General features: G+C 36.7%; 1 protein-coding gene across 5 annotated transcripts in view; it reads right to left on the bottom strand.

Annotated features, from left to right (window-relative positions):
* Positions 1–15,783, bottom strand: part of LRCH3 (leucine rich repeats and calponin homology domain containing 3) — a 116,081-nt gene that overhangs the window by 54,586 nt on the left and 45,712 nt on the right. For all 5 annotated transcript variants that reach the window (XM_082654307.1, XM_082654309.1, XM_082654305.1 and 2 more), the window contains exons 4-6: positions 14,323–14,428; positions 9,596–9,732; positions 8,324–8,433 (exon numbers count right to left, since the gene is read on the bottom strand). In XM_082654307.1, coding sequence (XP_082510433.1) covers positions 8,324–8,433; positions 9,596–9,732; positions 14,323–14,428 — 353 coding nt within the window. The remainder of the gene's footprint in view (positions 1–8,323; positions 8,434–9,595; positions 9,733–14,322; positions 14,429–15,783) is intronic.

Genomic DNA, 15,783 nt, shown 5'->3' with positions numbered 1-15,783 from the left:
TTGTTTTTGTATCCGTTCAGCCAGTCTGTGTCTTTTGGTGGGAGCATTTAATCCATTTACATTTAAGGTAATTATCGATATGTATGTTCCTATTCCCATTTTCTTAATTGTTTTGGGTTTGTTATTGTAAGTCTTTTCCTTCTCTTGTGTTTCTTGCCTACAGAAGTTCCTTTAGCATTTGTTGTAAAGCTGGTTTGGTGGTGCTGAACTCTCTCAGCTTTTGCTTGTTTGTAAAGGTTTTAATTTCTCCATCAAATCTGAATGAGATCCTTGCTGGGTAGAGTAATCTTGGTTGCAGGTTTTTCTCCTTCATCACTTTAAATATGTGCTGCCACTCCCTTCTGGCTTGCAGAGTTTCTGCTGGAAGATCAGCTGTTAACCTTATGGTGATTCCCTTGTGTGTTATTTGTTGTTTTTCCCTTGCTGCTTTTAATATTTTTTCTTTGTATTTAATTTTTGATAGTTTGATTAATATGGGTCTTGGCGTGTTTTTCCTTGGATTTATCCTGTATGGGACTCTCTGTGCTTCCTGGACTTGATTAAGTATTTCCTTTCCCATATTAGGGAAGTTTTCAACTATAATCTCTTCAAATATTTTCTCAGTCCGTTTCTTTTTCTCTTCTTCTTCTGGGACCCTTATAATTCGAATGTTGGTTAATGTTGTCCCAGAGGTTTCTGAGACTGTCCTCAGTTCTTTTCATTCTTTTTTCTTTATTCTGCTCTGCAGTAGTTATTTCCACTATTTTATCTTCCAGGTCACTTATCCATTCTTCTGCCTCAGTTATTCTGCTATTGATCCCTTCTAGAGTATTTTTAATTTCATTTATTGTGTTGTTCATCATTGCTTGTTTCCTCTTTAGTTCTTCTAGGTCCTTGTTAAATGTTTCTTGCATCTTCTCTATTCTATTTCCAAGATTTTGGATCATCTTTACTATCATTATTCTAAGTTCTTTTTCAGGTAGACTGCCTACTTCCTCTTCATTTGTTAGGTCTGGTGGGTTTTTATCTTGCTCCTTCATCTGCTGTGTGTTTTCTGTCTTCTCATTTTGCTTAATTTATTGGGTTTGGGGTCTCCTTTTCGCAGGCTGCAGGTTCGTAGTTCCCGTTGTTTTTGGTGTCTGTCCCCAGTGGCTAAGGTTCGTTCAGTGGGCTGTGTAGGCTTCCTGGTGGAGGGGACTAGTGCCTGTGTTCCGGTGGATGAGGCTGGATCTTGTCTTTCTGGTGGACAGGTCCACGTCTAGTGGTGTGTTTTCGGGTGTCTGTGGTCTTATTATGATTTTAGGCAGCCTCTCTCTAATGGATGGGGCTGTGTTCCTGTCTTGCTAGTTGTTTGGCATAGGGTGTCCAGCACTGTAGCTTGCTGGTCGTTGAGGGAAGCTGGGTCTTGGTGTTGAGATGGAGATCTCTGGGAGATTTTCGCTGTTTGATATTACGTGGAGCTGGGAGGTCTCTTGTGGACCAGTGTCCTGAAGTTGGCTCTCCCACCTCAGAGGCACAGCACTGACTCCTGGCTGGAGCACCAAGAGCCTTTCATGCACACGGCTCAGAATAAAAGGGAGAAAAAATGGAAAGAAAGAAAGAGGATAAAATCAAATCAAATACAGTAGGATAAAATAAAATAAAGTTATTGAAATAAAAAATAATTATTATGAAAAAAAATTAAAAGTAAAAAAAAAAAAAAAAGAATGGATGGACTGAATCCTGGACAAATGGTGAAAGCAAAGCTATACAGACAATATCTCATACAGAAGCACATATATACACACTCACAAAAAGAGGAAAAGGGGAAAGAATAATATATCTTGCTCCCAAAGTCCACCTCCTCAATTTGGGATGATTCGTTGTGTATTCAGGTATTCCACAGATGCAGGGTACAACAAATTGATTGTGGAGCTTTAATCCACTGCTTCTGAGGCTGCTGGGAGAGATTTCCCTTTCTCTTCTTTGTTTGCACAGCTCCCGGGGTTCAGCTTTGGATTTGGCCCCACCTCTGCGTGCAGGTCGCCTGAGGGCGTCTGTTCTTCGCTCAGACAGGATGGGGTTAAAGGAGCAGTGGATTCAGGGGCTCTGGCTCACTCAGGCCGGGGGGAGGGAAGGGTACGGATGCGGGGTGAGCCTGTGGCGGCAGAGGCCAGTGTGATGTTTCACCAGCCTGAGGCGCGCCGTGCGTTCTCCCGTGGAAGTTGTCCCTGGATCCCTGGATCACGGGACCCTGGCAGTGGCGGGCTGCACAGGCTCCCGGGAGGGGAGGTGGGAACAGTGACCTATGCTCGCACATAGGCTTCTTGGTGGCTGCAGCAGCAGCCTTAGAATCTCATGCCCGTCTCTGGGGTCCATGCTGATAGCTGCGGCTCGCGTCTCTGAAGCTCCTTTACACAGCGCTTTTAATCCCCTCTCCTCATGCACCAGGAAACAAAGAGGGAAGAAAAAGTCTCTTGCCTCTTCGGCAGGTCCAGACTTTTTCTCGGACTCCCTGCCAGCTAGCTGTGGTGCACTAGCCCCCTTCAGGCTGTGTTCACGCCACCAACCCCAGTCCTCTCCCTGCGATCCGAGCGAAGCCCAAGCCTCAGCTCCCAGTCCCCACCCGCCCCGGCGGGTGAGCAGAGAAGCCTCTCGAGCTGGTGAGTGCTGGTCGGCACCGATCCTCTTTGCAGGAATCTCTCTGCTTTGCCCTCCGCACCCCTGTTGCTGTGCTCTCCTCTGCGGCTCCGAAGCTCCCCACCCCGCCACCCACAGTCTCCGCCCGCGAAGGGGCTTCCTACTGTGTGGAAACCTTTCCTCCTTCACAGCTCCCTCCCACTGGTGCAGGTCCCATCCCTATTCTTTTGTCTCTGTTTTTTCTTTTGCCCTACCCAGGTACGTGGGGAGTTTCTTGCCTTTTGGGGGGTCTGAGGTCTTCTGCCAGTGCTCAGTATGTGTTCTATAGGAGCAGTTCCACGTGTAGATGTATTTCTAATATATCTGTGGGGAGGAAGGTGATCTCCGCGTCTTACTCTTCCACCATCTTCTCCCAGATCTGGGTTGTTTGTCTTTTTAACATTAAGTATAAGCAGGTATTCTTTAGATATTCTGGATAGAAGTCTTTTGTCATATATGTATTTTGTAAATATCTTCCCCCAGTCTTTGGTTTGCTTATTTGTTTTCTTAATATTTTCTTTTCGTAAATAGATGTATTTAATTTTCATTAAATTTAGTTTATCATTTTTTTAATGGTTATTCGTTTCTGTGTCCTCAGAAATCCTTGCCCACCCCAAGTCACAAAGATATTCTTCCATATTTTCCTCTAAAAGTTTTATAGCTTTAGTTTTTACTTGTTTATAGCTTTAGTTTTTACTTATTTTTAAACATAGTTTTAAAAGTTAGCTTAATTTGAAGTCTAAAACATGATAAGGACTCTTGTTAAAAATTGGTCTATTAGCATTTCATTTAGTAAGACTGCCTAGGTTGAAAACAACTTTCAATGGTACAAATTTAAAATATGTAGTGTTCTTCTGGTATCGGATTTTTTATTCCATGTATTCTAAGTTTGTGTACATAACTTTAAAAAAATTATTGTGTCATGCTGTCACAATGAATCAGAACCTAAGGTACAGGGAAGGAGCAATGTATTTGGACTTCACAGATAATCCAACCAACTATTAGCTCAAAGAAGTCACTTAACCTTTGTAAAATGAGGTTAAACATTCTTACTCATATGCCTTCACATAAAGTAAAAGGTGTTAAGTAAAAACAAAAGAACAGAAACAAAACCCTATGTGAATGTAAGACATTTTTATAACTTGTCATTTATTTTTACTGATAAAGATTTTACTTTTTATGTATTTAGTAATATACAGACCTATTTGTCCAATGTGCTAAACATGCTCTGATTATAAAGATCCAAAAATATAGGTATTTTCCAGCTATCTAACTCATTTTCCTACCCTCCACTACAAAGATCATTTAGCAAAATAAGTGTCTCAGTATAATTCCAAAATTACTTCTCTCCAAAAAAAAGTAGTGAATTTCCCCCAACTTCTTATCTTGAAAACATTCATATCTACACAAGAGTTGGGAGAGTAATACAATGATATCTATTTGCCCTTCATCTAGATCTCCCAATTGTTAGCATTTAAGTAAAATGTTTTATGTGTACAGTCTACGTGACATGTCTGCTTTTATGCCTGTTTTAGAGTCCAGATCTTAAGGACAGGTACTGTGTGTGTTTTATCACAGCAAAGTCAGGCCAAGGTACCTAATTTTAAAAGCTTTCTGATGAAATATATATTTAAGTCATACTTAAAGAATTCTTTTTTGCAGATGCCAAAAGAAATACATGTATTTCAGGATTTACTGAACAGTACTTTTTAATATTATGTAAAATTTTCAAGTAAAGATTTTCAGATTTCTAGAGGATACTGTTCTATATAATGTATTTTCTGTGAAGTGACCAATCAAGGTAAGCCTAATTTTACTGTGCTATTTTATAAGTGGGCAACATAAAGAAAATAGAATCTTTGCCTTAAGCTATTATTTTATCTTCTTTATTCAGTTACCTTTAGCTTCTCCACATATTTGCTCTTTCTCAGAGATTAGACTGATAAGATTAAAGTGAGACATAGGTTAACCAACCCTCCAGGTTTGTTCAGGATTTTCCTGGTTTTAGCACTAAAGTCCTATGTCCCAGAAAACTCCTTAGTCACAGGTAAACTAGGACAGATGGTCACCCTATGTATAAATATGGCCTTTGTGAGGCCAGGAAGAGTTGTGCCAGCCAGGCTCCAGCTATGTCCTATTAGAAAGTCCAGTCTCTTTAGTAAACTACCTAGCATAAAATGGATTCAAATGCTTATGTTACTCTGTGTGGCAGAGAGATGAACTGTGAATCAGTATAGTGCAGTAAGGAGTTTAAAATATGGCTTTTTTCAAATAATTTAACAGATCTGGACTGATAACTTGGCACCATCATTTCTTAGCTATGTGACTTTAATTAACCTGTTTTACCTCTTTCAACCTCTGTTTTCTCATAAGTTTAAAAAAAAAAAGATTAACAACACCTATCTCACAGAGTTGCTATAAAGATTACTTGAGAAAATATAAGCTAAGGACCTGCACAAAGCATTAAATAAAAGTTATCATTCTATGAAGAATGTGTTCTTAAGAGAGAGTCACCAAATCTGCTTCATTTGAGTTTAGTTCACCAAACATTTATTGAATGCCAGGCAGTTTTCCAGCTGCTTAGAATATAAATATGAATAAAGGATGGCCACTGCTTTCACAAGCTCAGGCTTGTTGTAGAGAATTAATTCCACTACCGGGGATACAGAGGCAGGACTTTTCTTACCAGTGGCTTAGTTGTTCCTTAGTTTTGGCTCACTGCCACGTCATCATAAATAAATATATTTAGTCTAAAGCTGCTTAAAATCATCACAGCAAAAAAGCATAGTTCACTTTAGATCACTATTTTAAAAAATGTGTGCCATTGTATAAAATAAGAAAGTTATCACAACAGTGTAAATTGCTAAAGGAGTTGGAAACATTTACAACTGAAAATGAGTAAAAACATTTGTGACCTTTATAAAATGATTTAAGAAAGACTGTGTGTTGTTTTTATGCTACACAAAAGTAGTTAGAAAGTTGCAACTAAGGACTGAAATTACCACAGCAGTAACTTGTACTGAATACCTGAAGAGCTACAGGATTAATAAAAATTCTCTTTAGCAAAACAGAACTCTTAGACTAAATTTGTCCAAGATCACAGTAGACAGCTAATAACTCTAATGCCTAATATTCATATAGGGCTTTATGGTCAGCAAAGCACTTTCAAACACAGATCATTTGATCCTCACAACTACTGTTAGAAATATAAACAGGGTAAAGATCACATTGAAGAAACCAAAGGTCAGAGAGGTTAAGTGAACTGCCTTATAGTACAGAGATCCAGAGCTAGAACTAAGGCCTTCTGACTCCATGACTGCATTTTGAATAAATGCACTGCTAACTACAATGCAGTCTTACTAATCTGTACCTTAGTGAGAAAGACATGAAAGTATGATGTCTCATTTGCTGGTGCATGAGGAGTTGAAGGAAATATTTTTGTTATATATATATATATAAATAAAGTAACATAACTCTGGAAAAAATGGAAAATGCATAAGACAGATTAACCTAGGGAGCATAATTAGGGATTATTATAGGGAATGGAATATATTAGATCTATAATTACTAATTCCTTTGGAGAAACATGACATGTTTATGCTATTTAGACTTCCTATTTAGGAAAGGTTTCTCTATTGACTCAAGCCTTCCTGTATCTCTTAGCAAATACACACAAGTCTCTTCCCAGGATTTCTTGATATGTTTTTAAAGTAAAATAATGAAGTTGCTATATTTAAAAAAAAATTAGGCCAAGACTAATTAGTCTTCAAAACTAAGGATAGAGTCACAGAGAGAAATAGGTTCTGCAATTAGCACTGCAGCCCTCAACCAAAGCTCACTGTTCATACAGGTAATGATGCTTCCTCCTTGGTTTCTTCAGGCATACCCTCATATACACATACCCAGTAATCATTATTCATATCTTACACACAAACCTCAAAGGCAACAGTAGCAGTTTAATGTTCCTACTCTGCTATTTCTGGAGAGGAATACTTTTCCTTCCCAAGGATTACTAACTCCAAGGGAGAAAATAAATTAGTATATATATAAAAGAAAACCTACTTTTATTTATTGTACATCTATTTTAAGAGTACAGGAGTAGAAACTTTTAGAAATATTTAAATAGGAAAAACAAAACTTTCTTCTATAAATAAGAAACAAGGGTTCCATATTATAAGTAATGAACTGAGGTAGGAGGAAAAAGAAATGAAAAGGAGATAATGGAGAAAATTTTAAATTCTTGGTATTAGTGGTCTGGGTCTCCTCATATCCACCCCCACTGCCAAAATCCTTCCTCTAAGAGAGGTCTAGATTAGCACATTGTGTAAGACCTAATCCCTACCATCTGGCAAAACCTTTTATGTCCTCCTTAACACCACATATGTGCTTTCAGTCCTCTCAGAGTTAAAAAGGTTTATCTATCTATCTATCTATCTATCGGCTGTGTTGGGTCTTCGTTGCTGTGCGTGGGCTTTCTCCAGTTGCGGCTGAGCCCGTGCACTGCAACTACTGAAGCCTGTGCGCCTAGAGCACCTGCTGCGCAACAAGAGAAGCCACTCCAATGAGAAGCCCCCTTATGCCTCATTCACACAGAATCTTCCTCCCTTTCAGAGTTTATCACTAACTTGAATATGCATCTGCTTTTTTGTTTTGTTTTTGTTTTTGTTTTGGCTGTGCCACACAGCTTGCAGGATCTCAGTTCCCTGACCAGGGATCAAACCCAGGCCCCCTGCACTAGAAGTGAGAAGTCCTAACTACTGGACCACCAGGGAATTCCCTATGCATCTGCTTTTTACAGTTTTTTTTTCCTTCAAATTATTTTTGTATTTTTAATGCCTGCTTTTAGAAACTCTACCAAAATAGAAGTTTGTTAACTTAACTCTACCAAAATAGAAGTTTGTTAATCTGTTTTAGACTAGGACACTGAGAAGGTTAGGACTGTGCTTTTACGTAAATGTGACAAGTTCCAAGAGAAGGCCTAAAGCGTTCTCTTTTGAGTAAAGTCTATGAATATTACTGCACCTTCACTGAGACATCAATTTTGCCTGTTAAAAGGCTTTTTGAATTTAATTCCTGCTACTTAAGATTGTTCCATTGGTTGGGAATGCCAAAAAGTAACTTTGTAAAAGTCAGGTGTTATATGTAGCTGAGGGATTCACAGACTTAAAAGATCGTGAAGTGACATTAAAGGTCATCAAATCCAACCCCTTCACTCCCTCTGGGAAAAATGAAGCCCAAAAAGTTTGAATGACTTGCCTTAAGTCACAGAGCTAGTTAACAGGAGAGCCAAAGTTAGTATTCAAGTCATTTAGACCAGTAGTTTTCAACTGGGGACCCCTCAGAGGATATTTGGCAATTACTGGAGACAGTTTTGTTTGTCACTTTGGAAGGTGCTACAGATGCCAGGGATGCTGTTAAACACCTTCCAATGTATAGGACAGCTCACCACAAAGAATTGTCTAGTTCAAAATATCAACAGTGCTGAGGCTGAGAAACCCTGACTTAGGACTACACTTTGTCACATCCATGTAATCAACTTTTACTTAATATAAGCATTCTGAGAAAAATTGTGTCAGACTAGGATATTTCCCTTTGGTCAAACAAAGAGTCAGGTAAATTTAAAGGTTCAGTTTATTTGATTCTCTGTGAGATGGAATATAATAATAAAAGAATACAACATACTCACCAGGAGCCAAAACCCATGGGTCTTCTATCATAATCTGGCAGATCTGGAGCAATCTTACAAGCCTGTATGTTCAGGTATTTAAATATGTGGATTTTGCCTTTTATACATATCTAAACAAAGTAACATATAAATACAACCAAATTATTACTCATCTGAAATATATGTGTCCCCTAGCATTTTAAAATAAAAACACATTTTTACTTAATGTATATTGGAAATAGAAGGCATTTCTATCAAGTATATACAGTAATATTAAAAAATGTACTGATTATAACATTATATCATTTGTTACTTTAGGTGTTTAAGTGATATAAATGTAGGTTTTTGTTTTCTAGTCACTAATAAGTTTCAGTAACATATAAAATAAATAATTTATGATTATAAACACTGTTAGAATACCAAGTAAACTTATATTGATTGGTTAGGCATAGTCAGGGATTTAAAGCATTGCTCCCCATGGATTATATTGGTAACTTTTGTTTTTAGGAATCCAACAATCATGCACAATTACGTTTTCAATCTTACTTCCTGTAAGAGAGAAAAGCAGGAAATGATTAAAAAAGTTATATACACTTCTGTTGCTACCTACTGACTTCCGTCCCACAGTCAACACACAAATTCTTTAGGATTATGAGGCCTTTCTATAGTTATGAAGTTTACTCATAAAGTTTAACAGTTGCCATACAGAGGCTTGTACAAGACCATCAATTAATTGCAGAGTAAGGAAAGCTACAGTGAAAAATATAAGCTGGTCAACACTTTTTAGACTACAGAATGTCTAGAATCTATTTGTAAAGCTACCTTATAATAACTTTATTAAGTAGTTTCATTTCAGTCACTGATAAACAAATGACCAAACTGACTAAACGAGGAACTTAAGATTTTAGAAAATAGGAAAGTACAAAAACAATGGTCATGAGAGATACATTGATGATCTTTAGTTCTGTAAGCTGAGTATTTTGTCTTTAGCATTTACATTGTCTACATTTAAGTTTTACTAGAAAGAAATAACTCAAATTTTATTAGAAAAAAACTTTAAGACTCCTTCAAATTAAAAAGAAGTCAATTTAGTGAAAGGAAAAACATTTTTGGAATATTACCTATCTTCCATCCCATTTATTCAAGGCTTCTAAAGAATACATATAAGTTGTGAATTTATTTTAAAAGAACTTAATTTCTAAAAAAAAAGATAAATACATATAACTTATAACTTTTAAACTTCATCTTTTGTCAAAAAAGTTCATAACATACTTCAAGTCAACTATGGTTTACCTGTGCAGGAGGAGATTGTAGTGGATTATTATCTAGGGTGATCATCTGTAGGTGCCTGAGATTCCGATAACAAACAGGGATTGTTGTAATTTTATTGCAGGAAAAGTCTAACCGTATCAAAGGCAACTCTGCTAGCTCTGCAGGGAGATAAGGTGGAAATAAACAGTTAATGATAATTTCAAAACTAGACAACTTTTTTCAGGAGCTTCTAGCTAAATATAATGGATTTAACATAAGTATTCACTTCCATTCTTTCTTAGTGATTAACTGATATACAGCAAAGTGGCATAAAATGAAATCTAGTTGCTTAGGGATGGTAATATTAATGAAAAGCAAACTATTTGACCCCTTATAGAACAACAGAAAGTCTTAGAAACTAGGTCTGATACCACAGAAAGGTGTGAATAACACAAGGATTACATGATAATCTGTATAAAGAACAGGTTAGATGCCTAGATCTTCAATCCCAACTCATGCAGCTAGGTAACTACTCCTTTCCAATCATGACAGGAGCTGAATTGAAAGGCTCTGAACTCAAGGACCGCAGGCACAATGGAAAGTCAGGATGAGTTCCCTGCTGAAAATGGAGGATTTAAGTGAAAGTCTACAAACTTGACCACAAGACCTTAGCACTTTCCTCCCCAACCTTACCCCATCCCCAGCTCCTGACTGGCAGTAGTTAGGAACATACACAACACTGTAGAAGAAGGAAAACATCTTTCTCTGGAGAAACTATATTGTTCCATATAAAAGGCCTTTAGATATTGATAGGGAGTTTCCCCCAATAAAATATCCAGCTTACTGCTTAACTACTATTATACAATTCCTGCTCAGTATACTTGGAATTTCTAATTAGCTCTATACAGACAGTACATGATCCACAATTAGAAGAGCCTCCAACATGTAAGACAGAAATCAAAACACGCAAGCCAATCGATAAAAAGAGCTCTGAAAAAATAGGTAATATATAGAAAATAAAAGAAAACTTTTAAAAATTAGAATTGGGCTTCCCTGGTGGCACAGTGGTTGAGAGTCTGCCTGCCGATGCAGGAGACACGGGTTGTGCCCCAGTCCGGGAAGATACCACATGCTGCGGAGCGGCTGGGCCCGTGAGCCATGGCCGCTGAGCCTGCGCATCTGGAGCCTGTGCTCCGCAACGGGAGAGGCCACAACAGTGAGAGGCCCGCGTACCACACACACACAAAAAAAACTAGAATTAATGTCTCTAATTTCAGAGAGATAAAATACTAAATTACTGAAACAAGAAAGGAATGTTTTTTTAAAAAATCAGAGAAAGGGCTTCCCTGGTGGCGCAGTGGTTGAGAGTCCGCCTGCCGATGCAGGGGACATGGGTTCGTGCCCTGGGCCGGGAAGATCCCACATGCCGCGGAACGGCTGTGCCCGTGAGCCATGGCCGCTGAGCCTGCGCGTCCAGAGCCTGTTGCTCCGCAGCGGGAGAGGCCACAACAGTGAGAGGCCCGCGTTCCGCAAATAAATAAATAAATAAATAAAAATAAAAAATCTGAGAAAAACAAGGGTTCTTAGAGATGAAAAATACGATGGCAGAAATTAAAAATTCAGAAGAATGGTTAGAGTATAAACGGTTGGAACTGTTTACCACCTGGTTAAACAAAATGATGAAGAAATGGACAATAAAAAAGATAAGAAAACCATAGGATCAATTAAAGGAGTCCAATATCTAATCACAAAAATTCTAGAAAGAGAAAACAGAGAAATCGGAAGATAGGAAATTATCAAAAAAGAGATATAAGACAATTTCTTATATCTTATATCAAAGGATGTAAATCGAAGAATGTGAATCTCTGGTTTAGAACGAAGGATGTGAATCTCTGGTTTAGATAGAAGGATCTATCTAAACGAAGGATGTGAATCTCTGGTTTAGATAGAAGCCCACCAAGTATCTATTTTATTGAATTAAAACAACTCATACTATGGCACATCATCATAAAACTTCAGAGTGGTAGGGAAAAAAAAGGGAAGACCTTAAAATATTCCAGAGGAAAAAACTGGTAACAAACAATGGACTGGAATTAGGAATGGCATCAAATTTTCCACCATTTTTTTTTTTTTTTTTTGAGCCGTGCCATGCAGCATGTGGGATCTTAGTGCCCTGACCAGGGATTGAACCCATGCCTCCTGCAGTGTTAAGTCTTAACCCCTGCACTGCCAGGGAAGTCCTTCAACCATTAATTTTTAAAATTGAAAGCTAAAAGCGAAAAAAGACTTGAAAATCATTTGACACAATAATTTTCAACCGAGAATTTATAACCAAATTATTAATCAACAGTGAGCACAGAATAGAGATATTTCTTTTCAAGTGAAATCTCAAAAAATGTTTTCCTATGACATGTTCTCAGGAAATTACTAGAAGATGCCCTTTTAGCAAAACAAGGGAGTAAAGTAAGAAAGAGTAATTATTTGTCAGTTATACCTCAATAAAGCTGAAATTAAAAAAAAAAAAGTAAGAAAGAAGACATGAAGTCCAGGAATAAGAGGAATAAGAGTTCAGCAAAGAAGAAGAAAAGCTAGGCAGAAAATAACAGAGAACAACCAGTCCAGACTGGAAGAGAAAGAAAAAAGGTTCAATGAGGGAGATATTCAGGGGAAAAAAAGAAAGATACATAATCTGATTGGTTTGACTAATAAGGCTGCTGGAAAAAGAGGGAGGAATTAGCCACAGGTACATAAAAAGCTAAGTAAATTTTTTTAAAAAGGACTTACTAACTCTAGAAAAACAACAATAAAAACAAAATGTCAAAGTTGATAAATCCAGCAATAGCTGTAAAAGCAGATCACTTAGAAATGTGTCAGCAAATAGTAGTGAAAAGAGTCAAAGGACTTGAAGGTATATGCTTCTGGCCATTGAAACTGGAGAGAGGAATGACTGAGGCAGGAGAATGCTATTATTTATTTTAAGCTTTTTATTACTATTTGACTTTTTGAATAATGTATTTGATAAAAATTAAAATTAATTTAAAATCAAAATGACAATATAACAAAAGATGTAATATCTTTATCTACCAAACTGTAATATGTTAGAGATCACCAAGGAACATGAACTTCCACACTAACTTGTGTGGGTGTTGGATGAAGCTTTCCTGTCATCTCAGTTTAACTGAGTATGCTGAGATTACAAGATAAGTCTACAAAAAAAATTTGAAACTATCTGTGTGACAATTTTCTTGGTAATATGCATTCAAAATAAGATAGAGAAATAAATTAGATGATAAAACTATCAGACTGCAATCATCATCTGAAATCCCGGATTTTCATTTTCACCAAAACCTCAATTGTTTTGATTATTTAATTTCATATTAAGTCAGTATTATTGTATTAGTAAGCCTTTAAAGATCAACCACAGTAGGTGGGTCCTGAGTAGAGGGGTAATCCTGATAGAAATTTTGAGTTATATGTCAGTCATGATTTTGGTCGGTCCTGCTAATGGCCTGCATTCCCCCTGCTGAGGTGGTAGAAGGCAGAACCAGGAGGAAATGAGGAAGGCTCTGAAGATAAAAGGTATAAAGGTTACTGGACAAGCCTACTGAGGGGAAAGATATGCAGGATTTTGGGTAGTATGGTTGCAGTAAATGTATAAAAGTGGAATGAAAATCACTTTCTGAGACGCTTACTCGGGATCAAAAAATGTCAAAGCTACACACACTAGTATATTAGAACTCAGTATCATACAGGATCAAATTGGTATAAACATCTGGATTCTACAATGCAGCAAAAGCATCATTAGTTAATTCAATATTTACTGTACATTAAAAGTCGTATTTTGCAGAAGAACCTAGATAATCACTGTCACGAAAACATCTTCTAAAGATTCCTTATCTTTGAGACAGACATTCTGAAATGTTTATAGATGAATTTTTGGAAGTTGTTTCAAGTTAATGTAGAGGACAGAGCAAGAGAAAGAGGACGGGAGTAGAGCTGAAACAAGAACTTCCATGAGCTAATGACTGATGTAGTTGGGTGATTCATTGCTCTCATTTAGATATGAAATTTTACATAATAAAATTAAAGAAATATATATTCTGATTTAATAAAATAATGATTTTCACCATTTTCACTTTCTCTTGTAGCTTTCTCTTTCATGAATTTATATTTTTGAACGATTGATCAATTATACCTAATTAATTTGTTTAATCATTTTTATCATTCAAATACATGTACCAGAACTTATAGTCAGCCTAAGACAACCAGTCTCCTAGTGCAGTCTCTCACTCCATTCATTATTCATTTTACACATCACCTCCACACAGTTAATTAGCCTCTATCTGAACATTTCCAGTGAAGGATAAAATTATTAAATTCAAATCAAGTCCATTTTAAGTCAGTCAGTGCTAACTGCAGGAATATTTTCATTATACTAAACTATCCCCTTATCAAAAACATGTTATGTTTCTCCTAAGTAGTTATGCCAACTGAAATTTCCAGTGATCTTACCCTGAGTTATTGATTATATCAGTTAACAGGATCTAAAATTACAATCACTGTTAAATAGTTATTGGAGCTCTTCACTGAAGAGTCTAGCTTTTAAAATCCACAACGGAACAGATAGCACATATTAAAGAAACCATTACATTTCAAATACTGGCTGTAACTTTTATACATTTTTGAAGTGCCCATCAGTCTGAGAGATCTTTAAAATAAAAAGGCAAGAAACAAAACAAAACAAAAAAAACTATTTCACAATTTCTTACCTTCAGGCAAACGTACTAAGTGATTTCTTCTTACATTAAGGTCTCGCAAGGCCTCCAAATTACCAATTTGGGAAGGGATTGTTTGAATTTCATTGCAGCTCACATCCTATTTCAAAAAGATACAAAGTAAAGAATTGTACTAATATTACAAACTTGCATGCTTTAAACTATCTGTAAAATGAGGTTGGACAAGATAATACCCCTCTTGTTGTAAAAAATACTATGATTCTGTGTCCAAGAATAATCCCATAGTTTGCAATAGCATTTAATTTTTAAAATGTATAGGCTTTTGACAGACTCTATACACTGTATATAGATCTACATTAATTTTGTGAGCAGAACTAAAATTAAATGACTTAAGATGTGGACAGGAGGCCTAGAATATCAGATCAAATGAAAATGTTGGTGAAAAGGTTAAAAAAAAAGGTATTAAAACAGATCTTTAGGACAATATTTTTATTTTATATTGTTCTAAAGAAACTAGAAGAAAAAACAAAACTATGATAAAAATTATAATGATAAAATTATTTGAAAGGAAATCCCATTCTCAAAATACAAGTTCAACTATTCAAGAATATAAAATAAAAATGCACTGAAGATGACTCAAATCATTCTTTATCAAACTGAACATGAGGGAAAAATAATAAAGTACATATAACTCAAAGGCTATGGAAAAAGTACATACTATTCTATTAGCAGCTCATCAACCTGATTCTAATACATATATTAGGTAGGCCTTCTGGTATCTTGGCAAATAGCTTGATTCCACTGGTTCTGAAAAGAGACTGACTCCAAGGTTCCAAGATTGATAATTTCAGGATTCCATAATTCTGAGACAAGCCAGAATTTGTAAACCCATGCATAGCAACAAGAAGCTGTCTAGGTTAATAAAAGCTCTAAGATGCCACAGTAACACTTAAAATTCCTCCAATATATAAATAAAAAGAAAATACTGAGACTTGTTATTAGAAAAGACCACTTACAAAAAACTTCAATAAGCTTCAGACATTATTTTTAAATTTTCCCAAAATATTCTCAGAAAGAAATAATACTATTTTTACCTTTCCTACCCATTCATGATTGAAGTAGAATCAGAAGCTAGACTTCTTAGCCCAATGCTCTAGGTATCAAAGCTAAAAGGGTTCTAAAAGAAGTCAAGGGATCACTGGTTAAGAATCCACCTGCCAATGTATGGGACATGGGTTCGAGCCCTGGTCCAGGAAGATCCCACATGCCACGAAGCAACTAAGCCCGTGCACCACAACTACTGAGCCTGTGCTCTAGAGCCCGCAAGCCACAACTACTGAAGCCCGCATGCCTAGAGCCCATGCTCCACAACAAGAGACTGCACTGCAATGAAGCGTAGCCCCTGCTTGCTGCAACTAGAGAAAGCCCGTGTGCAGCAACAAAGACCCAATGCAGCCAAAAAATAAATAAATAAAGAAGTCGAAAGGATAGGAA

Source organism: Grampus griseus, assembly GCF_964374135.1.
Source record: "Grampus griseus genome assembly, chromosome: 5".
Taxonomy (NCBI): domain Eukaryota; kingdom Metazoa; phylum Chordata; class Mammalia; order Artiodactyla; family Delphinidae; genus Grampus; species Grampus griseus.
This window is presented reverse-complemented; position numbering and strand designations above follow the sequence as displayed.